The sequence below is a fragment of the Equus przewalskii genome, chromosome 17, assembly GCF_037783145.1.
Source record: "Equus przewalskii isolate Varuska chromosome 17, EquPr2, whole genome shotgun sequence".
NCBI classification, from domain to species: domain Eukaryota; kingdom Metazoa; phylum Chordata; class Mammalia; order Perissodactyla; family Equidae; genus Equus; species Equus przewalskii.
This window is the reverse complement of record NC_091847.1, coordinates 56847320-56872160: the sequence shown is the minus strand read 5'-3', so window position 1 is coordinate 56872160 and position 24841 is coordinate 56847320. Positions and strand designations below refer to the sequence as shown.

At 37.5% G+C, this 24841-nt stretch overlaps 1 protein-coding gene across 4 annotated transcripts in view; it reads left to right on the top strand.

Annotated features, from left to right (window-relative positions):
- The window catches only part of SESTD1 (SEC14 and spectrin domain containing 1), a 114863-nt gene that overhangs the window by 37972 nt on the left and 52050 nt on the right, over positions 1 to 24841 (top strand). For 2 of the 4 annotated variants that reach the window (XM_070581589.1, XM_070581590.1), the window contains exons 2-5: positions 762 to 841; positions 4593 to 4701; positions 16774 to 16864; positions 21008 to 21121. In XM_070581589.1, the coding sequence (XP_070437690.1) occupies positions 787 to 841; positions 4593 to 4701; positions 16774 to 16864; positions 21008 to 21121 (369 nt within the window). In that variant the 5' untranslated portion in view covers positions 762 to 786. Of the gene's footprint in view, positions 1 to 761; positions 842 to 4592; positions 4714 to 16773; positions 16865 to 21007; positions 21122 to 24841 lie in introns of all 4 variants that reach the window. The other 2 variants (XM_070581591.1, XM_070581592.1) reach the window with 1 other exon arrangement.

Sequence of the window (24841 nt, the reverse complement as noted above, 5' to 3'; positions counted from 1 at the left end):
AGGCCTGCTGTGCTAAAGCTCCCTTCTCAGGGAAACTGTCTGCCTTTAGCCCTTGCTGTATGGATAGTTCCGTTTTGTATTTAGCCATAACCCTTCCCTGTGGCCGGGTGGGCACTGGAAAACCAAACTAAGAACAGTGAATTATGGCTTGATACAAAAAGATGAACTGGGTTAATCAGATTTTTCCCTGGAGAATTTGAAAATACAAAATGTGGTGAGATGGAGGCAGTTACAGCGGGGGCAACTAATGAAACAGTCTATTAGGAAATATCTTGAAGCAAACATGAGGACAAGATACGTTACCATATGTCATGGAGAAGCAAAAATATGAGAAGTCAGAGAAAGCCATTGGAGTAGTGGAACTGAAAGAATCAGGTATTTGGAATTAAGCTGTGTAATCAATAAGGAGAGCAAAGGAGAGAAGCTTGCCTGTTTGATTGATTGATTCATTCCTTTACTCAGCAAATAATTTATTGAGTTACTGCTGTGTACCAGGCACTGTTTTAGCCCAAGAGTATTGCTCTGAAAAACAGTTAAGCCAATGATTCGCAAATGGCTGTAATTTTGCCTGCTAGAGGATATTTGGCAACGACTAGAGACGTTTTGGTTGTCACAGTTCCTTACAAAAAAGAACAATTAAATCCAACTCAAAATGTCAGTAATGCTAAGATTGAGAAACCCTAGGATAAGCCATCGTAAGTATATATTTTCATAGAATGATTATTATCTTGTAGTTGACATTTAACTTTCTGTGTTTTCAGAAGTGAGGAAGTTTGCTGGAATAAAATGGAGGCTTCAGTGATATTACCCATTCTGAAGAAAAAACTAGCCTTCCTTTCAGGTATGTTTTCTTCTTAAAATTGGAAGTGTTTGATGTGTGAACTTGTTTAAACTTTTTTCTTTGATAAGTTTGACAGAAATGCATTTCATTTTTCTTTGAAGGTTTGTTTCAAAGGTATTTCTGAGATAAAAATTTTTTACTCAGAATGGATGGTGATGTGAGCCAACTCTGTCACTGTTGGTACTTGGCCAGCTAATTTTTATTCTGTTCTATAATTTTATTAAAGTGACCTTTACAGGGTAGGGGTCATGACATCTCACTTCTTACATAAAAATGAAATAATTATGGGGCCATCCCAGTGGCATAGTGGTTAAATTTGCACATTTGCTTCGGCAGCCCAGGTTTTGCAGATTTGAACCAACACACCACTCATCAAGCCATGCTGTGGCAGCATCCCACATACAAAACAGAGGACGACTGGCACAGATGTTAGCTCAGGGCTGATCTTCCTCACCAAAAGAAAGAAAAGAAAAGAAAAACAGATAATTGGGCCGGCCCGGTGGTGCAGTGGTTAAGTTTGCATGTTCTGCTTCAGTGGCCTGGGGTTCGCCGGTTCGGATCTTGGGTACGGTCATGGCACCACTTGGCAAAAGCCATGCTGTGGTAGGCATCCCACATGTAAAGTGGAGGAGGATGGGCACGGATGTTAGCTCAGGGCCAGTCTTCCTCAGCAAAAAGAGGAGGATTGGCAGCAGCAGTTAGCTCAGGGCTAATCTTCCTCAAAAAAATAGAAAAAGGTAATTAATGCAGGCTAAGAATAATTGGCTAACTGACGTCTAAATAATTGTTTCTGAATTATAGATTGATTAGTTTTTGTGATATCCTGCATGATAGCTTTTGTTTTCCTTCTTCCTGTGAGAAAGTTTCAGTGTGCTAGAGCAGTTATGAAATATCAGTTACATGGTTTTCACTTTTAACTGTTTGAACTTAGTTATACAGGCTTGAATTTACCTTCAGTTATTAACCCAAAGTCTGTATCAGCTAAAAGTCAAAGAGAAGCTGCAAGGTGTTTTACTAGAGTGAGAGCAGTGGCCTGATACCTTGGGGGTAACAATTTTCTGGAATTTTGGATTATTGTGTAAATTTTCACATGCTTTAGAATGGGTACTGTGGCCTGCCTATTTAGGATTATTTGGACTATATTACTTTGGTTTTTCTTCCTTATTCCTGAATTGTTTGATGTTTAGGCTACTAATGTCTTTTTTTCAAAGTATATTGTATCTCCTTAAATTGGCATGTTTTTCTAGTGTAGATTTTAAGGACAAGTAAGGTATTGAATTCCACTAGTATTATTGTCTCCTTATTTAATATGTGTTTCCTTTTTTAAAAAACGTCTTCCCTTACCCGTTGACACTGACATTTTCTCCATTATTTTCTTGTGTGAGTGGTGAAGTGGTGTTGTAGGAAACCTTATTCGTAGCTTTGTGCATTTTTTACAAGTCCAGCAGTATATATTCCTATAAGTGAAAGTGTTAAAGAGAATTTACGTTTAAATTTGTGTTAGGTTTTGTCAGATTGCCCTTTAAGAATATTATTTCAATTTCCGCTTCTCACACCAGTGTATGAAAATACCTATTTACCCACACTGTTGCCAAGAGTAGGCAATATTATTCTTTTAAAATCTTTACCAGTGACATTTTGCATTGTTACAACACTTGTCCCTGTGCAGCACTTGACCTTGTTGACCATACCTGTCTTGAAAGTCTTTCTCCTCTTGGCTTCTGCCCTCTTTTGCGTTTACACTGGTGATTATGTTATGGTCCCTGTGGAAGGTGAGGGCACGAGGTTAGATGTAGTCCTGAATGTTAGACTTGGCCTCTAACGACAATTCCACAGTGGGTCAGAATGTGACAGTCCAGAGAGAAACCTTTCTGTGGATTTGGTTTAATGCAGGCATAAAGCTTAGTGATTTTGAGGAGCAAATGAAATTTCTCTTAGCCTACTCCTCTTGACTTCTTTTGTTGACTGTTAATTATTTCAACCAGTAATTTCCAAACTTTTTTAGTAATAGAAAAGCTCTTTTCAAAGCAACAAGATCAGGGGACAGTTTGAAAACTATGGTGCAATCCATTTAACAAAAAATAAAAACCTAGGGGCTGGCTGCATGGCATAATGGTTAAGTTTGTTGTGTTCTGCTTCGGCGGCCCAGGTTTGTGGATTTGGATCCTGGGCGCAGACCTACACCACTCATTAGCCATGCTGTGGCGGCAATCCACATATAAAGTAGAGGAAGATTGGTACAGATGTTAGCTCAGGGTGAATCTTCCTCAGCAGAAAAAAATAAATAAATAAAACCTATATTCTAAACAAAAAACATGCAATTACAGTCATTTATCTATTAAATTGAACCATTTAAATTGCTATTTATTGAGACTAAATAAAGTTGTTGAATATTAGTCATTTATATGGTTAACTGAATGAGACAGAAGATTATGATTAGTACATCATGAATTGCATTCATGTCACTCATAGGTGTTTTTTTTGCTTCACACCTTTCAGTTTTTAGCTAAGATTTATAGAGATCATATAGAATTGTTCCTTTATTATTTGCTGGTTTTTAAGCTTATAAAATTGTCATAAATGTCAGTTGGGTCAGAAGATGGGCTGCAGCATGAAAGTCCATCATGTGGGGAACTTTCAAAGAAGCTGTGTATAAAATAATTAGTTACATTTTAATGCTTATGGAAAATTGAAGAGGACTTGAACATACATGTGATGTAAGTGCATTCCACTACCTGGCTTTCAGGCTTCATTAGCTAGGATCCATACTCTCAGCTTTCTCTTTATTGCCTCGTGAATTAGAATGCCTCTCTGACCTTTGTGAGTTAATTCAGATCTTTCCTTGTCACAGAATGCTCTTTTGACTTGGTTTATAAATTCTACCCATTTTTCTTATGTCTTAACTTTTCTATAAAACTTCTCACATTTATCACAGCTCTTATCATTTTCTCCATTTTCTTTTTTTTAATTATGTATCACTCACTGACAGTGATAGGAGATATCTTTCTTATTTTTTTGTTGTTGTGGAAGATTGGCCCTGTGCTAACATCTGTTGCTGATCTTCCTCTCTCTTTTTTTTTCATCCCCAAAGCCCCAGTACATAGTTGTATATCATAGTTGTAGGTCATTCTAGTTCCTCTTTGTGGGATGCCACCACAGCATGGTTTGATGAGCAGTGGGCCGTAGGTCCACGCCCATGATCTGAACTGGCAAACCCCTGGCTACCGAAGCAGAGTGTGCAAACTTGACCGCTCGACCACGGGGCTGGCCTGTTCCATTTTATAAAGCCCTTTAAATAATATTTTATATATTTTGTGCAACAGTCTAGAAAATAAGCTGTCATATTTCATATTGTTATTTCTTATAACTTAAAGCTTTTCTTCTTAGGTGGATTGGAAATTTATTTTACTTGTAAATGCTTATCGTGCTAGGCACACAATAGGTGCTTGATGAATTGATTATATTAAGAAGAGACTAAATGGAAGAAAATTAAACAAAATGATAATTGCTATGTTTATGTGTAAATTTCATGGGTGAAATTTTTCTTATTTTTTCAGAATTTTGTATGAATTTTTTCAGAATTTTCTATACTACTTTTTTACATTTACAATATATAAAATAAACAACCATTAGTTTTTACTGATGTCTTAAACTTGTAATTGTTTTAGTAACATTAGATCTAAATATATATTATTCATTTAGTGCTTTACTATCTATTATGTGTTAAATTTATATATTTTTTCTCTAATAGGAGGAAAGGACAGACGAAGTGGCCTCATTCTGACAATTCCATTATGCCTTGAACAGACAAATATGGATGAGCTGAGTGTCACCTTAGACTACCTACTCAGCATTCCAAGGTGACTTTAAAGGTGTCTTTTCTTAAGTCTCAATATGTTTTCATTCACTTACTAATGATTCCTGCTATTGTTAAAATATACTTTGCTATCTTATCTGCTTTTGTTAGCAGTGAAATTATAATTAAAAACTCTGCAATCAGTAATATGTGCTACTTATTTTGTGCTCTTCTTGCACTGAATAGCAAAGATACAGATTTCCAAAATATATCTACAGTCAATTTTTAAGGAACCCAAAGATTGAGCATCTATATACCATGCAACTTGAGAAAAGTTAATTCAGTAGAAAGCATCTTTTATTTAAGTAGCTGTTTCACTAGATATAAATATGTTTGTGGATTTTAATATATTGAGTGAAGACTATTAGAAGTTTAAAAAATATTTTTCTTTTAAAAATGAAAAAAATGTTTGTATTTTAATACAAAGGTCTTGGATTTTTAATTTTTCTATTTCTTGAGTCAAGACAAAACTTAAACCCCTCTGTTTGCTCAAGCTGACTCATCACTTCAACAACCAAAATAAAAAGCCCCTCCCTGACTTCTTCTCCCACATGTGATATTTGGGGGCTGAAGTGTGACTGCACGGGAGAATCATCTGGGAATTTTTTTCAAAATCTAATGCTTGAGATCTGCCTCCAGAGAGTATGATCCAATTGCGCTTGGGAGGCCTGCTCATCAGACTTTTTTAAAAAATCCTTTAAGCTTCCCTGATAATCTAATATGCAGCCAGATTTGCACACCACTGCAATAAAGCATGAGAATGAGGGCAGGTGTTTTTGTATGTTTGTAAAATATAAAAGTGCAAAAGGAACAAAAATTATCCTTTATGTAACGCTCTTAAGTTCCGGAGAGTAAATTTTAAACGTTTTAGTCAGAGCAAACAATTCTTTGTGTCTTTTTCTTATATTTGCATTTTGTTGACATGATAGATTATTTCATTTTATTTTTATTTTATGTTATTTATTTATTTATTTTCAGGGGAAGATTCACCCTAAGCTAGCATCTGTTGGTAATCTTCCAATCTTCCTCCTTTTTTTCCCCTTCCTTTCTCCCCCACAAAGCTCCAGTATATAGTTGTATATAGTGGTAAATTCTTCTGGTTCTTCTGTGTGAGCCACTGCCACAGCATGGCTACTGACAGACAAGTGGTGTGGTTCTGTGCCTGGAAACTGAAGCTGTGCTGCCGACGCAGAGCATGCCAAGCTTTAACCACTAGGCCATCAGGCTGGCTCAGATTATTTCTTTTTAAACCACGTTGCAAAGTGCAGGGTTAAAACTATATCTTAGAACAATTGACTTTAATCACACCTACTTTCAGTATTGGTCTATAATTTAATGATTCTTTTGCTGATTCTGTTTTTCAATATTGGGGAAGTAGAGGCCTTCAGGGGAATACTTTCAATTTTTTCACTTTCTGGAAAGGAAAGATATTAGACCTCACAGTGTAATGGTTTTGAATAAGCTTGCTAATTCTCTGAGCTGCTGATTGCTAATTTGTATTATTCACCATTAGATAACAAACTGCTGTTTAGGTGAATAAGACTAGCCAGACATATAGTTAACAAATTGTGAAAAAAAAAAAAAAATCACAGGTTTATAATGGTTACATGTGGTGAGGGAACTTAGAGACCATCTGAACCACCTGTTTTATTTTATAGTTGAGAGAATTGAGACTCAGAGGTTAGAGTTACTTGCCCAGGATCGCACAGCTAGTCAGTAGAAGAGCTAAGACTAGAATCTACGATTCCTGACACCAATCCAGAGCTTTTCATACTTCAGGTGAACAGAGTATAGTGTAGTTGCATCTTGTGTCAAGTGAGATTCTGAAGTTAGAATGTAATGCAGAAATTATTGGTAGTCAAAATTACCCTTGAAAAATGCCTAAGGAAGGATTAGAGACTCATGTACTAGTTTCCCATGAACATGCTGGATTTTCCTCCAGCATTGGAACATGTCATTGAGGCTAAGGTCCTGAACACAATTGGCTTGTGCTTAGGTTTGTTGTGAGAAAATGCACGCTTGTATATACTAGAATCATGCTCAGCCCAGCAGGATACTCACACTGTGAGAGGCACTGTGTAACAGGCAGGCTAAGAAATCAGAAGTTTCACTCACGTCTCCTGTCTGTCCACTCTGGGTGTGCAAGCAGGAAGTAGTACAGTGGAGGGCAGAATAGCCTACACTACTTAAATTTTCTCTCTCTCTCATGTAAATATTCATAAGATGCTATTCTAGTGTAAATTGTGAATCAGTTTCTGCATATCCCCAAGTACCTGCCAGCCATTAGAGAAGATATAAGTTGAAGCAAGATGACAGAACTTATTCCAGCAAGGCAAAATAGATACCTGGATACTTTATTTTTGATAATTGTTTAAAGTTTGGCCTTATCAAATATTTGTAAACACTGAATTGTTAGCCTTCTGTTTTCTTGGATCACCTGCCTATATCTTTCACATTTAAAAATGTTGGCAGCTCTGTATCGGTAATTGCTGTTTCCTTAGAGAGCTAGAGTGTTTCTGAGCTCTTCATTGCAAATCTGGGGAGCAGTTTATTAGGTGTGGTGTTAACTGATTTTTCTCCTTCAGAATGTCCACCATTTAAAACTTCTTTTAAATTTTAATCCCCCCCTCAACATTTTATTATGAAAATTTTCAGATATACAAAAAGAAGTTGAAAGAATTGTACAGTAAACCCCAATATGCCCATCACTTAGAAGTCTGCAACCAGCATTGTACTTTATCACGTATCTAATCATTTATCCACCCCTCTTTCCGTCCTAGAACTGTTTTTAAGTTTACCCTGTCAGGTTGGGCTCAGCATGTGTCTAGGAGGTTTTTGCTTTTTTAGTGTGTCTTCATTTTTTTCTGTAACCTGCTTGTGTCTCCCAATCTCCTACTGTTAAAGTTTAACTCCTCCAGCTGTGAACGTCTCTGGACAGTTCTAGCAGTGTAGTTAACTAATGTGGTCTCTAATTCCTTACGGGGATGTCCAAAAGTGGTCTCTTTTTGCCATGAACATGTTAACATTTTCAATATAATAATAGCTTTTTAAAAGTTATGTAGGATGTGAGGGTGATCTGGCTGTGAGATCTGTCACCCCATTGATTCCAGGGTTGATTCGGCTGATCTGGCTGACTAGATGGGTGTCCACTTCCTCCCTCACTGCTCCATGTATGTCCCTCCTGAAGCTTCACCCTTGGTCCAAGAAGATGACCTTCCCTGATAGAGGAGGCCTGTTCTTCAGTCAAGGGAATACGAAAGCTGCGCTCCCCTGCTAGCACCTCCAAACAAGCTCTCATGGTCCCTTTGTAGGAGAACGGAGGGTAGTCAAGCTTCCAAGACTCCAGACACGTCCAAACAAGGCACTTTACGTGGCAGTCTGCCTTGCTTGTAGAAAAAGAAAAAGATAAAAATAGATAAAACTTATGTCAAAATGAAAAGAAACTATTTAGTTTCTTATCTGTACGTGACGCTTACTTTTAATGACCATGGACAAGGAGTGATATGTACCCATTATACATGGGTAACCCAGCACAGTTGGGAATGGGGGACTTCCTGATTCCTTTTCACATAGGTTGGCCCTAAACTTGTTTTTTGTTTGAGATTCTTGAGTAGAGCGCTGAGAAGAAAGGAGAGGGTCAGGTTAATTGCAGCCTGACCTGAATACTGAGTTTATGTTCAGGTAACTCCTCATGTCCAGTCCTATGTGGAGTTCAAGACTAATCATTGCTGCCCCATTTTCTATAAAGGACCCGTCATAGGTTTTAATAAAGAACAATAAAGACTGACAAATTTGGGCCAGCCTGAGTGTTAAATTTTAGGAGAGGTAAATGAAATTTTTCTTTTGTTTTCCCAGCTATTGTTGTACATTTTAGACATAAACAACAGGATCAGAAATTATGAGTTGATGATTCAGAAAGCAGAATCAAATTCAAGATTTCCTTGTGGAGGTAAAGACAAGAAATATAAATTAATCTACAAATTTTTTGGTTAAAAAACAAAATACTGAGATTAGCACTAGCAAAAACCTCATGAGTAGGTCTTTATCTCATTTTATTACATATTTCAAAATTTTAAATCAGGAGCATATCCACATTCAATGCATAGAATGAGATTTGATTTCAGTCTATTACATGAAGAGTGATTATAAGATATTGAGATGACCTGCTTTTTAAAAACATGTGGCAAAACATACGTCACTGTTTTTCAACCTTGTCTTCATTATTACCTTCGTGAGGAACCCTTTTAGACAAGTTTTTCTATTCACTTCCACTAGGTGTTATAGTAGTTTATGGTTGAATTTATGAGGTCCTTGAATGCAGAGCCACATCTTATTTGCATATCCACAATGACAGTAAAAAAGGTTTGGAGACTTTGGATGTTCATTATATGCATATTGAAGGAACCAACCAAACTTGGCAACAAAGTCATAGAATTGACCTAAAATATATCATGAAAGGAAATATAACAGCTGTGTAGTTCTGTAATTCTTTAAAATGGTGAAATTATCGTTTGAATGTGATACACAGTTTTGTAACTGCCAATATTCAATAGGTAATATTCTAGGCATGAGTATATTGAAAATATTCTATGTTCTGTTTGTTTAGAATTTTTAAGTCTATGGGCATCTTTGTTCAAAGAAAATTTTACACAGAAGTCAAATACAGGTGGTCCTTGACTTAGGATGGTTCAACTTAGGATTTTTCTACTTTACAATAGTGTGAAAGCCTTCAGTAGAAATGCTATTTCGAATTTTGAATTTTGCGCTTTTCCCCAGGTAGAGATATGTGGTAGGGTACACACTCTTTCATGATTCTGGGCAGTGGCAGCAAGCCGCAGCTCCCAACCAGCCACGTGATCATGAGGGCAAACAGCCATTCTGTTTCACTTACCTCCATTCTGTACATTCATACAACCATCTGTTTTTCACTTTTAACACAGTATTCAATAAATTACACAAGATATTCAACACTTTATTATAAAATAGGCTTTGTGTTCAATGATCTTGCCCAACTGTAGGCTAATGGAAGTGTTCCGAGCATGTTTAAAGTAGGCTGGGCTAAGTCGTGATGTTTGGTAGGTTAGGTGTATTGAATGCGTTTTTGACTTAATGATATTTTCAATTTGTGATGGGTTTATCGGGTTGTAACCCCGTTGTAAGTCAAGGAAGATCTGAATATAAAACAGAGAGAAGTGGAGCCCCACGGGCATGTCTGCTCATCCCCATCTTCCGTTCTCCTCCACTGTTAAGGAGCCTCTTTGGAGCTTATTAGAGCGGTTAGCAGATCATTTGAATTTGAATGTAACAGCTTTAGTTGCTCTGATTTGTCTTCTTAGACTTCAGAAGGTTCAGTATAGTCAGCGAGAGTGTGACTGGGACGGCTGTTCTCTGGTTTTTTTTTGGTACAATCTTCCAAGGAAGTCTGAGCCGGTGCAATTTTTCCTTCTCAACAAATGCACTTTCAGCAAATGGAGGGATAATTGCATTGACCTTAGAGTTACTTCAAAGCACTGTAGTAAATGCTCTGAACGTGCTTCATGCTGTTGACAAGTGATTTTTAATATTCATTTCATTCGTTCAACAAAAATGTATTGAAGATTTATAATGTGCCATTTAAAAATGTGACAGCTAAGCAGTATTTCCTTTCTCTGCCATGTGTTTTTTTCCTGTCCTTTCTGTTCCCTTTTCATATGCTTAAGTTCGTGTTGAGGGATGAGTGAGTTGTCAAGCTGAACTGGTACAGCAATAGCCAAACTAATTTCTCCGTCCCCATGGTCTCCTCAATTTGCACATAAGTTCAAGAGTAATTTTGCTAAAACAACAGTTCTGTCATCCTTAGTTTTCTGTGACCTCCTCTCCTTCTTTGTACACAATGAATTCAATTCAGTAGCCATTTATTTTTCTAATCCTAAGTGCAGATGCTGTACATTGTGCACTCTGAAGACAAGAAAGACTAGGTCTTTGCTCTCAAGGACAGTCCTTCAGCCTTCCTAACTGCTGTGCCAAGAGCTTGTATGATTTGACTCATCTTTTTCAGTTAATATTTCTTAAGCACTTATCATGCAAGTCACTTAGTTTTGAGTACTTGTATTAACTCAGTCTTCAAAATAACTTGGTAAGGTGGATACTTTTATTTTCTCTATTTCGTAGATGAAAAGGTGAGGGCAGAGAAATTAAGAAACTTTCCCAAATACATAAGTAGTTGGGGGTGGAGAACTGGAGGCAGCCTTCCCTTTTGCCTTAAGTCACCCATCCTCTAGTAGGCAGGATTCTAGTGGAGGGGCATCGAGAAGGCAGGGGCACCTTCCAGAGCCCCTCCCCTCTCTGATTCCCTGAAGTCTGGCCCTGTTGGCTCTGCCACCACCTCGCCTGTGCTTGTCCCCTACCTTGAATACCTACCCTTTCAGACTCCCTGAGACCTGCATTTCTTAGTCTGGGGAGAAAAGCAGCGGTGTTTTAGGCTCCAAATGCTGTTTTCCCAGGAGAGTAAGTGAAAGATGGTACTGCGCTGCAGGGATGGGGTGGGAGAGCGTGCCCAGCAGCACCACCCTCTGTGCTGCAGGATCCCCAGGCTCTATGAGCCAGTTGCAGGATTTGGTGCTTCAGAAATGTAACTTTGCTCATATTCTTCCTTTATCTGTCCTTTTACATTAAGTTGCATTAGCTCCTTTATATAGATAGTTCCCAGATTCCTCCAGCTGTTCTCTAGACTAATAGCACTTGCTCTTTCTGGCTGTTTAGGCATGTAATCGTGATGTGCTTAAGGATAATTCTTGAATTTTTACATTTATTGTTTGTCTTACATGTTTTAAATTTCAAAGGTGTGTATTGTTTCTCTAGTAACAGTAATAAGATAACATCTGTGAATATAAAGCAGACACTAATTAAAATACTTTTTTCCCTACCTCTTCACCTTTCTAAATGATGCTAAGCTCCTTGAGGGGAGAAACTGTATCTTATAATTTGTGTTTTTCATAGCCCCGTGCAGTTCCTCATACTCAGTGATCAGAAGTCGTGGGTGTGGGTTTCTGCCCTTTGTTTTGTTTTGCTACTTTAGTTTCTTCGGAGCTCTGTGTGCTCAGATGTGGGCTGACTGAACCTGGTAACTGACCATTCTCAGAGCATCTTAGATTTTGTTGGAAAATCAAATAAACATACAATGTTGCTGGCTTAGTAGAAGCTGGGCTTGATTTCCTTTTAGGACTTTAAGTTCAAAATGGACCTGAGATTTACTTACGGATGATGATTGGGAGGCATATATTAAAAGAATATCCTATATTTAAGGAAATAATAGATAACATTAAGTCATTTAATTCTCATAACAGCCCTGTGAGATTCGTACTATCATCCTTATCCCCATCTTATGCATGAGGGAACTGAGGCATAGAAAGAGTGGGTAATTTAGGTATCTTGACCAAGAGCATGTGGCAGACCAGGGCTGGGCCAGGGGTTTGAACCTGTGGTCCAGCTCCAAGCCTGTGTTCCTAATCACTGCATTGCAGCTACCCCTCTTATAATCACAGTGCCATGTCTAATGATGACTCCTAGTGTTCATTCACATTTAACCTGGATCTATCACAGCTGATAATTGACATAGGAAAATAACTCTGGTGAATATAGTATTATCAAAGAAATATTGAAAACTTTTTTTATGTTTTAACATTTTCTTTCAACAGTATATTCGTGTTGTCCAGTTATAGAATCATGGAATGTCAGGATTGGAAAGTACCTTAACAATCATCTGGACTAACCACCGTCTCCATTCTTAAATCTACTTTATAGAAATACTGCCAAATACTTGCCCAGATTAATCTTGATCAGATTATTCTTGATTCTATAGAGATTCAGTATTTATGGAAGCTACCTTTGCATTGTTTTCACGTTTTGATTTTTTTTAATTCAAATTTGGATTTTAAGTCAGTTCTTCCTAATTGTAGAAAAACTCATTTATGTTATGGAAGACACATCAGAATGCAAAGCTTATTTAATGACTTGCCAAAAATCACACAGACATTAAGGTCATAAGTTTTCACTAACTCTGTAAATACGTGAGATCCTATGATAAGCTCCTCACTGTTCTAGGTGCTGAGGAAATGAGTGAACAAAGCAGACCCAGTTCCTGCCCTTATGGGCCTCATACCCTACAGATCAAACAACTAGTACAAATAAACACCCCGTGTATTGGATGTTCATGGGTGCCACGAAAATAGAGCATAAAAAGAGTTGAGAGAGGGGCTGGCCCCGTGGCCGAGTGGTTAAGTTCGTGCGCTCCGCTGCAGGCAGCCCAGTGTTTCGTTGGTTCGAATCCTGGGCGCAGACATGGCACTGCTCATCAAACCACGCTGAGGCAGCGTACCACATGCCACAACTAGAAGGACCCACAACGAAGAATATACAACTATGTACCGGGGGGCTTTGGGGATAAAAAGGAAGAAACTCAAAATAAAAAAAAAAAGAAATTCTTTAAAAAAAAAAAAGTGTCAAGAGAGGGATGGGGTGTGAGGGGGTATATGGCAATATTTTACAAAATGATAAGATAACATTTTACCTGAGATTACTGACGTGTGTGCCAGGCCTTACAGATACCTGAAGAAAGGGCATTCAAGACAGAGGGAGCAGAAGGTGCAAAAGCCCTAAGCATGGTGTGGTATCAGCAAGGAGGCTGGTGTGGCTGCAGCACTTTGAGAAAGGGACAGTTCTGGGAGAGCGAGCAGAGAGGGGCTGGAGTCAGATCATAGAAGACCTCATGAGCCGTGGTAAAGGCTGGGATTCTGAAGAGGAAGGGAAGCTGTCGTCACATTCTGACTGAGAATGATGTGATGTATATAATTTCAAGCACTGTGCTAGAAGCTGCCAAGATATCAGTAAAGTAATATTCTTGCTTTCTGGAATCATGCTATCTAATGAAGAGAGATTGTAAATAAGTAATTATAATAAGAACATAAGTGAAATTAGTGCCCTTATGTAAGTATAAGCAGAGCTCTGTGAGTGGAAGAGAAGGACCCCTTGGTTGTAATCAGGGAAGTTAGTGAAGAGCTATAGAATACTGAACCCAGGAAATCCATCGACAGTCTGTTTCTAGTCAAAGTGAGCGAGCCTATTAAGGAGACTCGCTTGTTTTACACAGCTGTTCCCCCTCGACCCCAAGTTTGGCCGTGAGCTAACATCTGTTGCCCATCTTTTTTTTTTTTCCTTCTTCTTCTCCCCAAAGCCCCCCAGTACATAGTTGTATATTCTAGTCGTAGGTCCTTCTGGCTCTACTATGTGGGACGCCACCTCAGCATGGCTTGCTGAGCAGTGCTAGGTCTGCGCCCAGGATCTGAACCGGCGAAACCCTGGGCCACCAAAGCAGAGCACGCAAATTTAACCCCTAGTCCATGGGGCCGGCCCCTTAGGTAGCTGCTTTAACTCAGCACCCTCACCCTTGAAAGGCTCTAAGGGAGTAGCAACAAGGAGGTAGGGTCTTCATAGATTTCTTTATTGGTTATTGTTCTGAAAATATAATTATAAACATATTAACAGTAGTATAGGAATTTATTAATATAGCACTTGAGCTCCTCCAACATGCCCTTTATGAAGGGCGTAACATGCTTCTAAATTAATATGTTACTGTTGTTAAAGACAGTTTAAACCATCACTCCACTTCTGGGAATGAAGGAAAAAACAACTATTCCTCTCAAGTAGTTGAAAGACCACTTGGTCTTGCACTTGTCAAAGAGTATCTTTAGATTGTGTATATTTTCATTATCTGGCTTAGTAAAATGTGAGAAAATTTTGATTAGTGGTGTTTTTAAGTACTCTTGCAGATAAATTTAGAGTTATTTTATGCCCTCGAGATCACTGCAGATGATATTTCCAAACTTCGTTAGTTTCTTAGTCTTAATGTACAGATTAATCTAATGTACAGATTGATTTAGTGTAAAATTTCTTTGTTCAACAAAATGGTTGTATAACCTGTATCTCAGAGAGGCACATGCTGATGACATGAAAGTACCCAATTGTGGGGATGGCACACTCTCTTGGCTTTAGTCCCAGTCCACGGAAGGCTTTCCACTCCACAGCTCTGTGTGTCGTAGTTCCCCCTCCTGCAAATTTCCACAATGCATTGCGAGAGTCCCTGAGTTGCTGCCATTTCCCTGAAGACCACTCAGTAGCAAACTAGTCTGCTTGGGCTGTTCTATCTTGGGCTTGTGTCCTGCCTAAGTCAGAGGGGTCTTCCTAGATGTCTTGTTGGGGAACTTCAGGAATTTCCTCCATACCTGAACCCACAACTAGCAATTAGAGGTCAGATTTGCTTCCTCCAGCAGGTCTTTATATGCTGTTGCTAATCCAGAAGCGATCCTTGTATTGCCACCTCATTTTTTTAACCCCAAAGAATACTTAGTGGATCCTTTATTTTATAATGCAAAATCTAAAAATAGAGTACTTAAACTTTTTTGTTAATGAGATATAATTTACATACCTTAAAAATCACCCTTTTAAGGTATACAAGTGGTTTTCAGTATATTCCTACAACGTTCTGTGACCATCATGCTCTCTAATTCCAGAACATTTTCATCAGCTCAAAAAGAAACCGATATACCCATTAGCAGTCAGTCCCCATTCTCCCCTCCTCCCAGCTCCTGGCAACCACTAATCTGCTTTCTGCCTGTATGGATTTGCCCATTCTGGACATTTCATATAAAATGGAATCATACAACGTGTGGCCTTTTGTGTCTGGCTTCTTGCACTTGGCATGTTTTCAAGGTTTATCCATGTTGTAACATGTATCAGTTCATTCTTTTTTTGTGATTGAATAATATTTCATTGTATGGATAATACCACATTTTGTTTTTACATTCGTCAGCTGTTGGACATCTGGGTTAGAGTGACTTTTGGCTGTTGGGACTTAGGCTGCTGTGAACATTTGTGTGCAGGTTTTTTTGTGTGGACATATGTTTCAGTTTGAACACTTGAACACTTCCCCGTTTTCTTTGGAAGCTCAGTTTCTCTCACTCCCGCAGAGGTTGCATGTTCTTCCAAATCTTTAGCAATATCATTCTCATTCTTGTGACCTCCTGTTCCTCGGTAGAATTGGATGTCACTTCTCCAAGAATGCTGTTGAGGCTAATGGGAATGCTTGCAGGGAGGCGGGGAGGATTAGTAAAATCCCCTGGTGCGCTGGAGTTAACTCCCAGGAAGAGGTCTGCTGTTTCTCTTTCCTGCGATGCACGCTGTACGTAATGGGGAGCACTTTGGGGGAGGTTTCACTGCCAAGTCCTCCCTGCGAAGCCCAGCTGCAGTTCCTTCCACTTACCGGAGGGCGGGCGGTTGAGATCCTTGCATTAAGTTGATTTTATAAATATAACAATAATAGCGATGTGGTTTTCATCTTTAGGATGGAGTTTTCCCTTATAGTTGTTGGATTTTACTAGTGTAGGCTTCAGGGAAGTGTTTCGTCAATACTTGAATGACTGAACATAATATATAGCAATAACCCGTTTTCCAAACACTCAAGATAATATTGTGCTGATCAAGTGACTGAGAATGCAAAAGTGAGAGCAGCAGTGGGTCAGACGTGTGTGCACCAAATGCTACTTCATCTCATTAAATTTCTCCCCCAAAACACCAAAAAGCCCATTTTCAGTGGTTATTAAGCTTACTTTATTTTCTACCTGTTTTAAACTCTTCCTTCACAAGCCTTGTACTTCTGGCAGGAAGGAGAGACGAGAAGTCCAGAAGCGCTTCGTAGCACCTGGGGTCCAGGTGGAGAAGTGGAGAGGCTGAGACCGTTGGAATGTTGCTTTGATTTCTTCTCTTTCTAAGGCATTGACTTTCCCTGTTTCTACAGCAATTTCCCTGCCAAATTAGCTTGTAAATTGTCAACATTTCCTGAAATGAGAAAAACAAATTGCTTGAGAAAACTGAAAGGATACTGTGAAGAATTTTGTTTATTGACCAAACCAAACCAAGTGAGATTAATGCTACTCCGCATATGATTAAGCTATAAACCCTATTTATTTAGAATTATGAAGAATAAAATATCAAACTTGTTTGATACTTTGTTTTAATACTTTGTAATTTTGTTTTGTTTCAGTGAAAAGTGTAAGGCTAGAGGATTTACCGTGATTGTGGATGGCAGAAAATCACAGTGGAATGTGGTCAAAACAGTAGTCTTAATGCTACAGGTAATTTTATTTCTGACTATGAGGATGTGGTTTTGTTTTGCAGCAACAGATCAAGATGATAATGGCAAATGCATTTCCTTTATTGGGCTGTGCTCAAACTTCTCAGCAGTGGCTAAGCTTTGAAATGCACAAGTCACTATTAGATTGTTTAAATTCAGTTCTTATAGGTTTGAATTTGAGTAGTAAAAATAAATTTCAGACCTATTCTAAAGGTCTGTAAATGATTGAAAATAATACATCATGTGTAAGTAATCTAAGCCAGTAGGCCAGTGAGTCTAAAAGTGTGAAGGCAGACGTTATCGGGCTCCCTGGGAGCTTTTGCATGCTGCAGTGTCTGCATGTCCCCATGCCGCCCCATTCTGATGCTGCGGGAGCAGGACTGGGTAAGTCTAGTCTGAAAAAGCTTCTCAGGCTGCTCTGATTGGTCTCTCTCGTCTGTTATCCTTTTTCCTCCAAAAAGCACCAAGATTCATGATGGTCTTATTTATTTCTAACCCAGACGAAATTTACTAACAATTGTGTCCTCAAGCACTTGAACAACTCACAAATTAGCATTTAATAAACACCTGAGATTACAAACTCCTTGATCTGATCTCAGGCTCGTGTTTGTATTTCCTTGTGTTCCTCACAGAATGTTTCTGTGACCCCTTGCATGTAGTAGGTACCTAGTAAACATTTGTTGATTTGTTATAAGGGTGTTGAGGATATTATGATCTGAAATGAAACATTTGAGTGATTGAAAGGGGGCATATTGCTTACATGTTCTTGGGTTTCCTTAGAAGGGCTTCTAGAGAAGGTAAACGGAAGTTAAATAAAAGAGATTATCTAATTTAAATGAAAGAAAGTGAAAGGGCATCTCTGGCAGTGACACTGACTCAGTGATAGCTTCCAGAACTGAAGCAAACACACGGAAGGGAGCTGATGGCGGGCCAGTTAGGGGAAAATATAAGTTGGCAGTTATGTGGGATAGTGAACATTCAATTAGGTAAATATCAGTCATATTGAAAGAACAAGAATTTTAAATGAGGGGCGGGCCCCGTGGCCAAGTGGTTAAGTTCGAGTTTCACCAGTTCAAATCCTGGGCGCGGACATGGCACCACTCATCCAGCCATGCTGAGGTGGCATCCCACATGCCACAACTAGAAGGACCCACAACTAAAAATACACAACTATGTACCAGAGGGGCTTTGGGAGAAAAAGGAAAAAGAAAATCTTTAAAAAAAAATTTTAAGTGAATTTGAGGAATAATTGGTAGCTGCTTTAGGGTTTTGAGGAGAGGAGTATATTTAAAAATTTAAATAACTAAGAATAATTCTTAATTTTTATCTTTATTTGGGATAATTAGGCAAAAGAGATTTGAGGGATGGGAACAAGGTGGTAATTTTAGTTTTTAGTTTTAGTGCTTAACGTGGTTCAGGTACTCTGCTAAGCTTGCTGTATAAATTGTCTCATTTAATTTTATTTTCATAACCTGGGGAAGCAGGTTCTCTTATCCCCAAAGGTCAGCTGAGGCTCAAGGATTTTAAATAACTTAGCCAGGTTCTCGTAGTGAACATGGCGAAGAGTCAGGATTGGAGCTTGGCATGGCCTAAGTCCCAGGTCTTGGCTTTATCATTAAAAAGTGTGTGTTTACCAGTGGGATATGTGAGTTGGTCCCCAAATGATCTACCCATTACCTTATTCTTTCTAAATGTTTGGCCTAAACTTTTGATCATTAGATCACTCTTTTGGGTTGGAAAGGATATAGCCTCCAGAGGATCAGTTTTTAAGGGAGCACAGATTGGTGTCCCATAATAACTTTTTCTGTCAAATATGTTCCCAGGGCTTTTATATTCCAAACCCTGAAGATAAACTCTTCTCTGTAAAAGTTGTTAAAATAACTCTTAGGTGAGAAATCCATTAATTATGTCCTTGTGTTCTTCGTTTCATCCTGTCAGTCAGCTGTGTCACAGGTGAGCTATTTGGGACTTGCTGTTTGAACTGGATTTTGATCAGTGGCAGTTTTGAAGAACAATCAATGGATGATTTAATCCCCTCTTGCGATTTCTTTTCTGATAGGTATTTTAACAACTTTTGGATTTATTAATAGTTAATATTTTCAGAAGTTGCAATGGCCTGTTGTTACTCCTAGTAAACAGTTTCCACATACAGAGTCGTCATTGCTTTTATTTCAAAGGTACTGGTACCAGTCGTTTGGCAGCCCCGGGCTTAGTGCTGCCTCTGCCTATAACTAGTGTTCTCTAAAATGAGTGGCTTGATTTCTCTTGTTTCTCACAGCTTTAATAAATATTCAGTGCTTTTGAAATAATCATCTTTCATAAATCAGTGTATGAATCAGCCTCTATCTACCCTAAGTTTCCCAGCACCTCTGGTAAAAGTTTTGACACCGTTGAATTTATTTTACTTACCTTATTCACAGCCCAGTCATTGTAGCGGGCATGAGGTTTGTGATGTGCCTAGTCAAAAGGTTTTCTGTTTTCCTCTAAATAATAATAGTAATAATTCGGTTGTGCCCTTTATGGTCTAGGACAGTGGTCAGGCCCTAGAGTTTGTAAATGAAGTCTTACTGGAACTCAGCCACGCCCATCATTACATTGTTTATGGCTGCTTTCACTCTACAACAGCAGAATTGAAGGAGTTGCAACAGAGACTGTAGACAAGCCGAAAATATTTATCGTTAGACCTTCAGAAAGAATTTACTGACCCCTGGTCTAGAACGTATGAAATGATGTGGTAGAACTTTAGAGTCAGACAGACCTGGTTTCTCTTCTAGCACCATCATTTTTTAGCTCTGCTATCTTGGACCAGTTACTTTAGTTCTCTGAAGCTCAATGTATTCTTCTGTAAAGCTAGGAAAAAGAGATCCACTTGTGAATGCAAATTCATTTATTCAACAAATGTTTATGGAGTGACTTCTATAGTCTGCACTGTCCTAGGCACTGGAGATATAGGAGTGACATGATAGATAAGGTACCTGCCATTGGGAAGGTTATGTTCTATTTGAAGAGTCAGACAATAGGCAGTTAAGCAAATTAATAAATAATATAACATCAGATAGTGATAAATGCTATGAAGAAAAGTACAGTGGTAAAAGGAGACTGAGTCAGAGGGTGCTACTTTAGATGGAGTAGCCGGGGAAGGTCTCTTTGAAGAGGGAATATTTGAGTAGAATCCTAAATAAACTGAGGGAGCACTTCTAGGTGTAGGCCTAAGAACATTCCAGGCAGCAGACATCAAGGGCCAAGTCCTGAGATGGGAACAGAGCGCTCGCCTTCTAGGAACAGCAAGGTCAGTGTGGCTGTGGGAGCGTGAGCTAAGAATGAGGTCTGAGAGATCGGCGGGGCCCTGAGTTTGGAGGGCCTTCTAGGCCTAGGTAAAGGGTTTCAGTTTTCTTCTGAGCATGAAAAAAGATGAAGCAGGAGGCCTGTTAAGAGGATATTTCAAAAGACTGACTAGTTTGGGGATGTTAGCAATGCAGGTGGTAGAAACGGTGAGATTTAAGATGTATTTTAAAGATATATTCTACGGGACTTGCTGATAAAGTATACATGGAATATTTATTAACTCAGTAAATGTTCATTTCCATTCTTCAGGTAATATGAATAGTCATATCTAGTAAATCTGAGATTGTGTTTGTCAAAGATTAGCTTTGTCCTTTTCTTCAAGTTAATAGTCATGCAGAATCTTGACCTCTTTGTATAATGGCTAAGAAACTTATTTTGTGGGAAAATTGATTTTACATTCTTTGAGGAGATTCTCCAGGATGATTGTATTAGAAAAAAGTTTTTCATGTCATAGAAAAAGCAACCAAATTAAATAATTTCTCAACTAAAAATTGTCTTGTAGTTTAATCTAAACATATTCCTAGTAGAGAGACTTAATAAAACACAAAAATATTCACCTGTACTGTTCTGTATTTCACTGTTTATTTGAAATCTTTTCTGAATCAGCTTGTCTTTCAAGTATTTCTTTATTGCCACGTCTGTTTTGAAGTTTGCATTATTTCTTATAATTTATTATTTTAATTCTTTTCCAAACGTCTCTTGATTACTCAGCCTAATCATGAATATCTAGTAATTTATAACTTCAGTAAATTATTCACTTTACATGTATAATTTGTAATTATTTTTCTGTATTTTATAGAACGTTGTTCCAGCGGAGGTTTCCCTTGTTTGTGTGGTGAAGCCAGATGAATTCTGGGATAAAAAAGTAACACATTTTTGTTTTTGGAAAGAAAAGGATAGACTTGGCTTTGAGGTAAGTAAACTCTGTAAAAAAACAGGAGTGGTGTGTTACATCTTTAAAAGTAGCATTTTGCTGGTATTATTTATTTGTCAGGCATTGGATACTAAGCAGTGCCAGAGCAGTGATTAGTACATAGCCGGGATTCACATACTTGTTGAATGAATTGTTTCTTTGTCAAAGACTGCAAACACTTCCTTGTTTTCATGTATGTCATTCTTTGTTAACTCCTTTGTATAAGTAGAACTTTTTTATTTAAAAAATTTTTATTGCATTCCTAGGAGGGCATTTAACTAATACTGGGAAATCCTGGACGTTTTGAAATTGACATTAGAGCCTATTTTGTGATCTGTCATAATTATTTTTTAGTAGCTGATTTAGTTTTGATACATGAACACAGTTATCCATCCTTTTCTATTGACAATGCTCTCTCCCTCCCACTTTTATTCTGTGAAATTGTGTCTTATTGTAGATTAGAAAGAAGTCCTAAAATGGAATACTAATTTAAACAATTCTGTTATTTATTGCCCTCCAAAACCTGTTAATCCCCGCTTCCCAGTAGAAGAGTTGATGATTCTAACCTTTAGATTGGTTAATTAAAGTGTGAAAGCATTGAAGGGTATGAAGGCTAACCCAGCCCTGTAACATACAGACCTTTAGGATGCTTACAGGAGTCAGCCAGTGTAGATTCTTTTTGGAGCTTGCCGTACTAGAATTAGTCACTTTCATTTTCAATAAAGTCAATGTCAGTGTATTTTTGGTATGGAGGACAGGTCGCCAAGGTGTAGAAGATAGAAAGATTTAAGAAAGCCTGGTTTCTTAAGTGAGGTAGCTTGAAATTTTTTCTTCTAGATGACCTTCCTCCTGTCCACTTCTCTAATGTTTCTCATCAGCCGTTGAAAATTCACCTCTCGTTACTAACCTAACATTTCTTCATGTGTCCTTCCTATCTCTGAAATAAGTAGCTGCCTATTCAGTTTCCTTTTTAGCAATTCAGTTACATTCAAGTACTTTCTCTCCTTCAACAGCATTATACCTGGTGAGTTTGATAGCTTTTTCTGGTTAGATGATAGGATCTATAGTCTATCTAATGATGAGATAAAATTGAAGTAGTACTGGCGTTAATCTTGGCCTCAAATTGAAGACTAATGATCAAAAGGATCTCACCTTCTCATTCTCTCTTGTCACTCATGAGAGTAAAAGTGTGTTTACTGGTAATGATAACCAGCCACCATTCTAAATTGTTTTCTTCTCTTCTCTATTCTTCTTGTTGCATATGACCCTGTTCTTTTTTGAGGCTGTACTAATGTTAGGATCCAGAACCAAGGACTTCTTTCATGTTCCTCTGTCAAGAACACCTCTGGCTCCATCTATTTTGACTTCTTTCCAGTTTTTGTGGAAAGTTATTTTCCCTTAGTGAGAAATATTCCCCAACAAAGAGATACAGACAGACATACACCTTGAAATAGTATGTATTTAAACACATAGACGTATGTGAATTTGTACTAAGCATGCAAAGAAGAATTTTCATTCCAGATCTTGCACACACATTCTTAGCATAAATCAAATAAAAAATAAAACATCTGAGTGCTTGCAGAGTGAAAGGTTCAGTGTTAGGTTCTTTGGGAATGTTTTATTAGGAAAGGATAACTGTTGTAGTTATAGATAGCAGAGTAGGAGTAAGGGAGAAACAAGTTTTGAGTTTTTCTATGTTAGATTCCACACTAACGAAAACATTTACAAATGTTTTGATTGAAGACCATATAGTAAATGTCTTTCTCTTCAAACTTGTTGAACATTGGTATGTGCTAGTTAATAGAATATTGTGGTTTAGTCACTTAGTTGTGGTAAGTCATTGTTGTCTTAATCCCTCTAACATATATAAAATAAAGGACAAAGTAATATTTATGTAGGACTTTATTATTTATTTATACTATTTTTTAATTTTTAAAATTTATTTCCACTGTATCCCTTATTATTTATATTATTGAAAAAATTTCATAGTTTTTATTTACTTTGAAAGGACTTGACAAAAGTTTGAAAAAAACTCATGTAGGTAGTGATGTTTTTTTTCTTCCTTTTTGTAGTTCTACTGTTTTATTCTGGTTCCCTTTGTGGTTGTTATTAGGTTTCACATTTCCTTGGAGATAGATCTGAAATTTAGTTTTCTGCTTAGTAAAATGATAGCTGCTTTGAATGTAACTGTGATAAGCCTTTTCTTTCAAAATTTAATGGTATCCATACATATTAGAATATTCAGGGAGATGGATATTTGAAAATAATTAACCATTATTTAGTTAAGTTAGATAAAGATCAGACTGTGATCCCCACCATATTCCTGAGTAGATAAAGCCTATGTTGAAGTATGATTTTCATAGAGGTAAAGTCATGACTGCTGTGCAAATGTAAAATAAGTGTAAATCAGACATACTGTGCGCCTCATTAACTCATCAGGTTCTCAGTGATTTGTGAGGAGTGGTTCAAAGAGCATTTGAGGAATTTAGGATTTTTATAGGCAGGTAAGATTGCCGAGTTCAATACAAGACTGGTTGATGTCTTACAGATTGATAAATTCTAAATTTTGAGGTTGCTTGTTGTTCCACCGGATGGAAATTTATCAGTTCCACTGGTCATAAATTATTTGTTTCTTCTGGATGAATTTCTCAAGTTACCCTCTGCTCCTGCAGAGCTTGGTACCTAGTGATTAGTCTATAGAAAGTCCTTCAGAGGTGCAGCCAGCACTGCATGAAAGAACACCCAGCAGTGTCTTTTGCACATTCCTAAGATTTAGATAGTTATTCTGACACATGAATTATACTTTTTATAGGATGATATTTTTGTAAAGTTTGAATTTGGACATTAATGACATAGTGAACATTCATATCACTGCAGAATTATAGAAGCTATTTTCTGAAGTTTGATATTTTGATTTTCACATCCGTCTCTCTTTAAGCTTTGTATTCCAAGCCAAGACTAGTGTTTTTTAGTGTTTTCCTTCATCATTTTCCAAATTGTTAAGTCCTTAAAGGAAGAATCTTTTCAAATATTCCCCTTTTAAAAAATATAAGCAATGTTTTTTCACTTAAAATATATTAGTTTAAAATCTTTTTAATATTTATCAGTTGACTAGTTAGTGGGAGATCTGTCAGTCACTGAAGATTTATCCCTCAGCTAGAAATCATAACCAATATGATGATTTTATTTCAAATGAAACACTGGTCAATAGAAACCATGACATTCACTGCTCCTTGATATATAACAGCTTAATAAGGAGAATAAGAATGATAATAGTCCTGAAAATTTGCCTCAAGATAATTATCTCCAGATGTATAAATTGTACTCATTTCATCAGAATTGTTATTTAGCATATCATGATGTCTTTAGTACTCTAAAAATTGTGGTAAAAAGGTAGTATATAGTGTGATTAAATCAAATTTGGATCTTCATTTATAGAGAATAAAAGACTTTCTACACAAAGAGTTGTCTACCAAGCCAGGCTTGCAAACCTTTTCTCATATATAGTTGTTTAAAAAGAAATGTAGAAATTATAAAAATAAACCAGTTGGGTTTTTTTTCAAAGTGTAAAAGTTAAAATTTCAAAGATCAGATTATAAAAATAGTTTTTCCCCTCTATTTTTGATGGCGTAATACCATTTTTCATCGTAATTTATATGTAGTCTTAAAATCCATCATGAAAGATAATTTTATAAATGATTTATAACTCATTCTATCTCT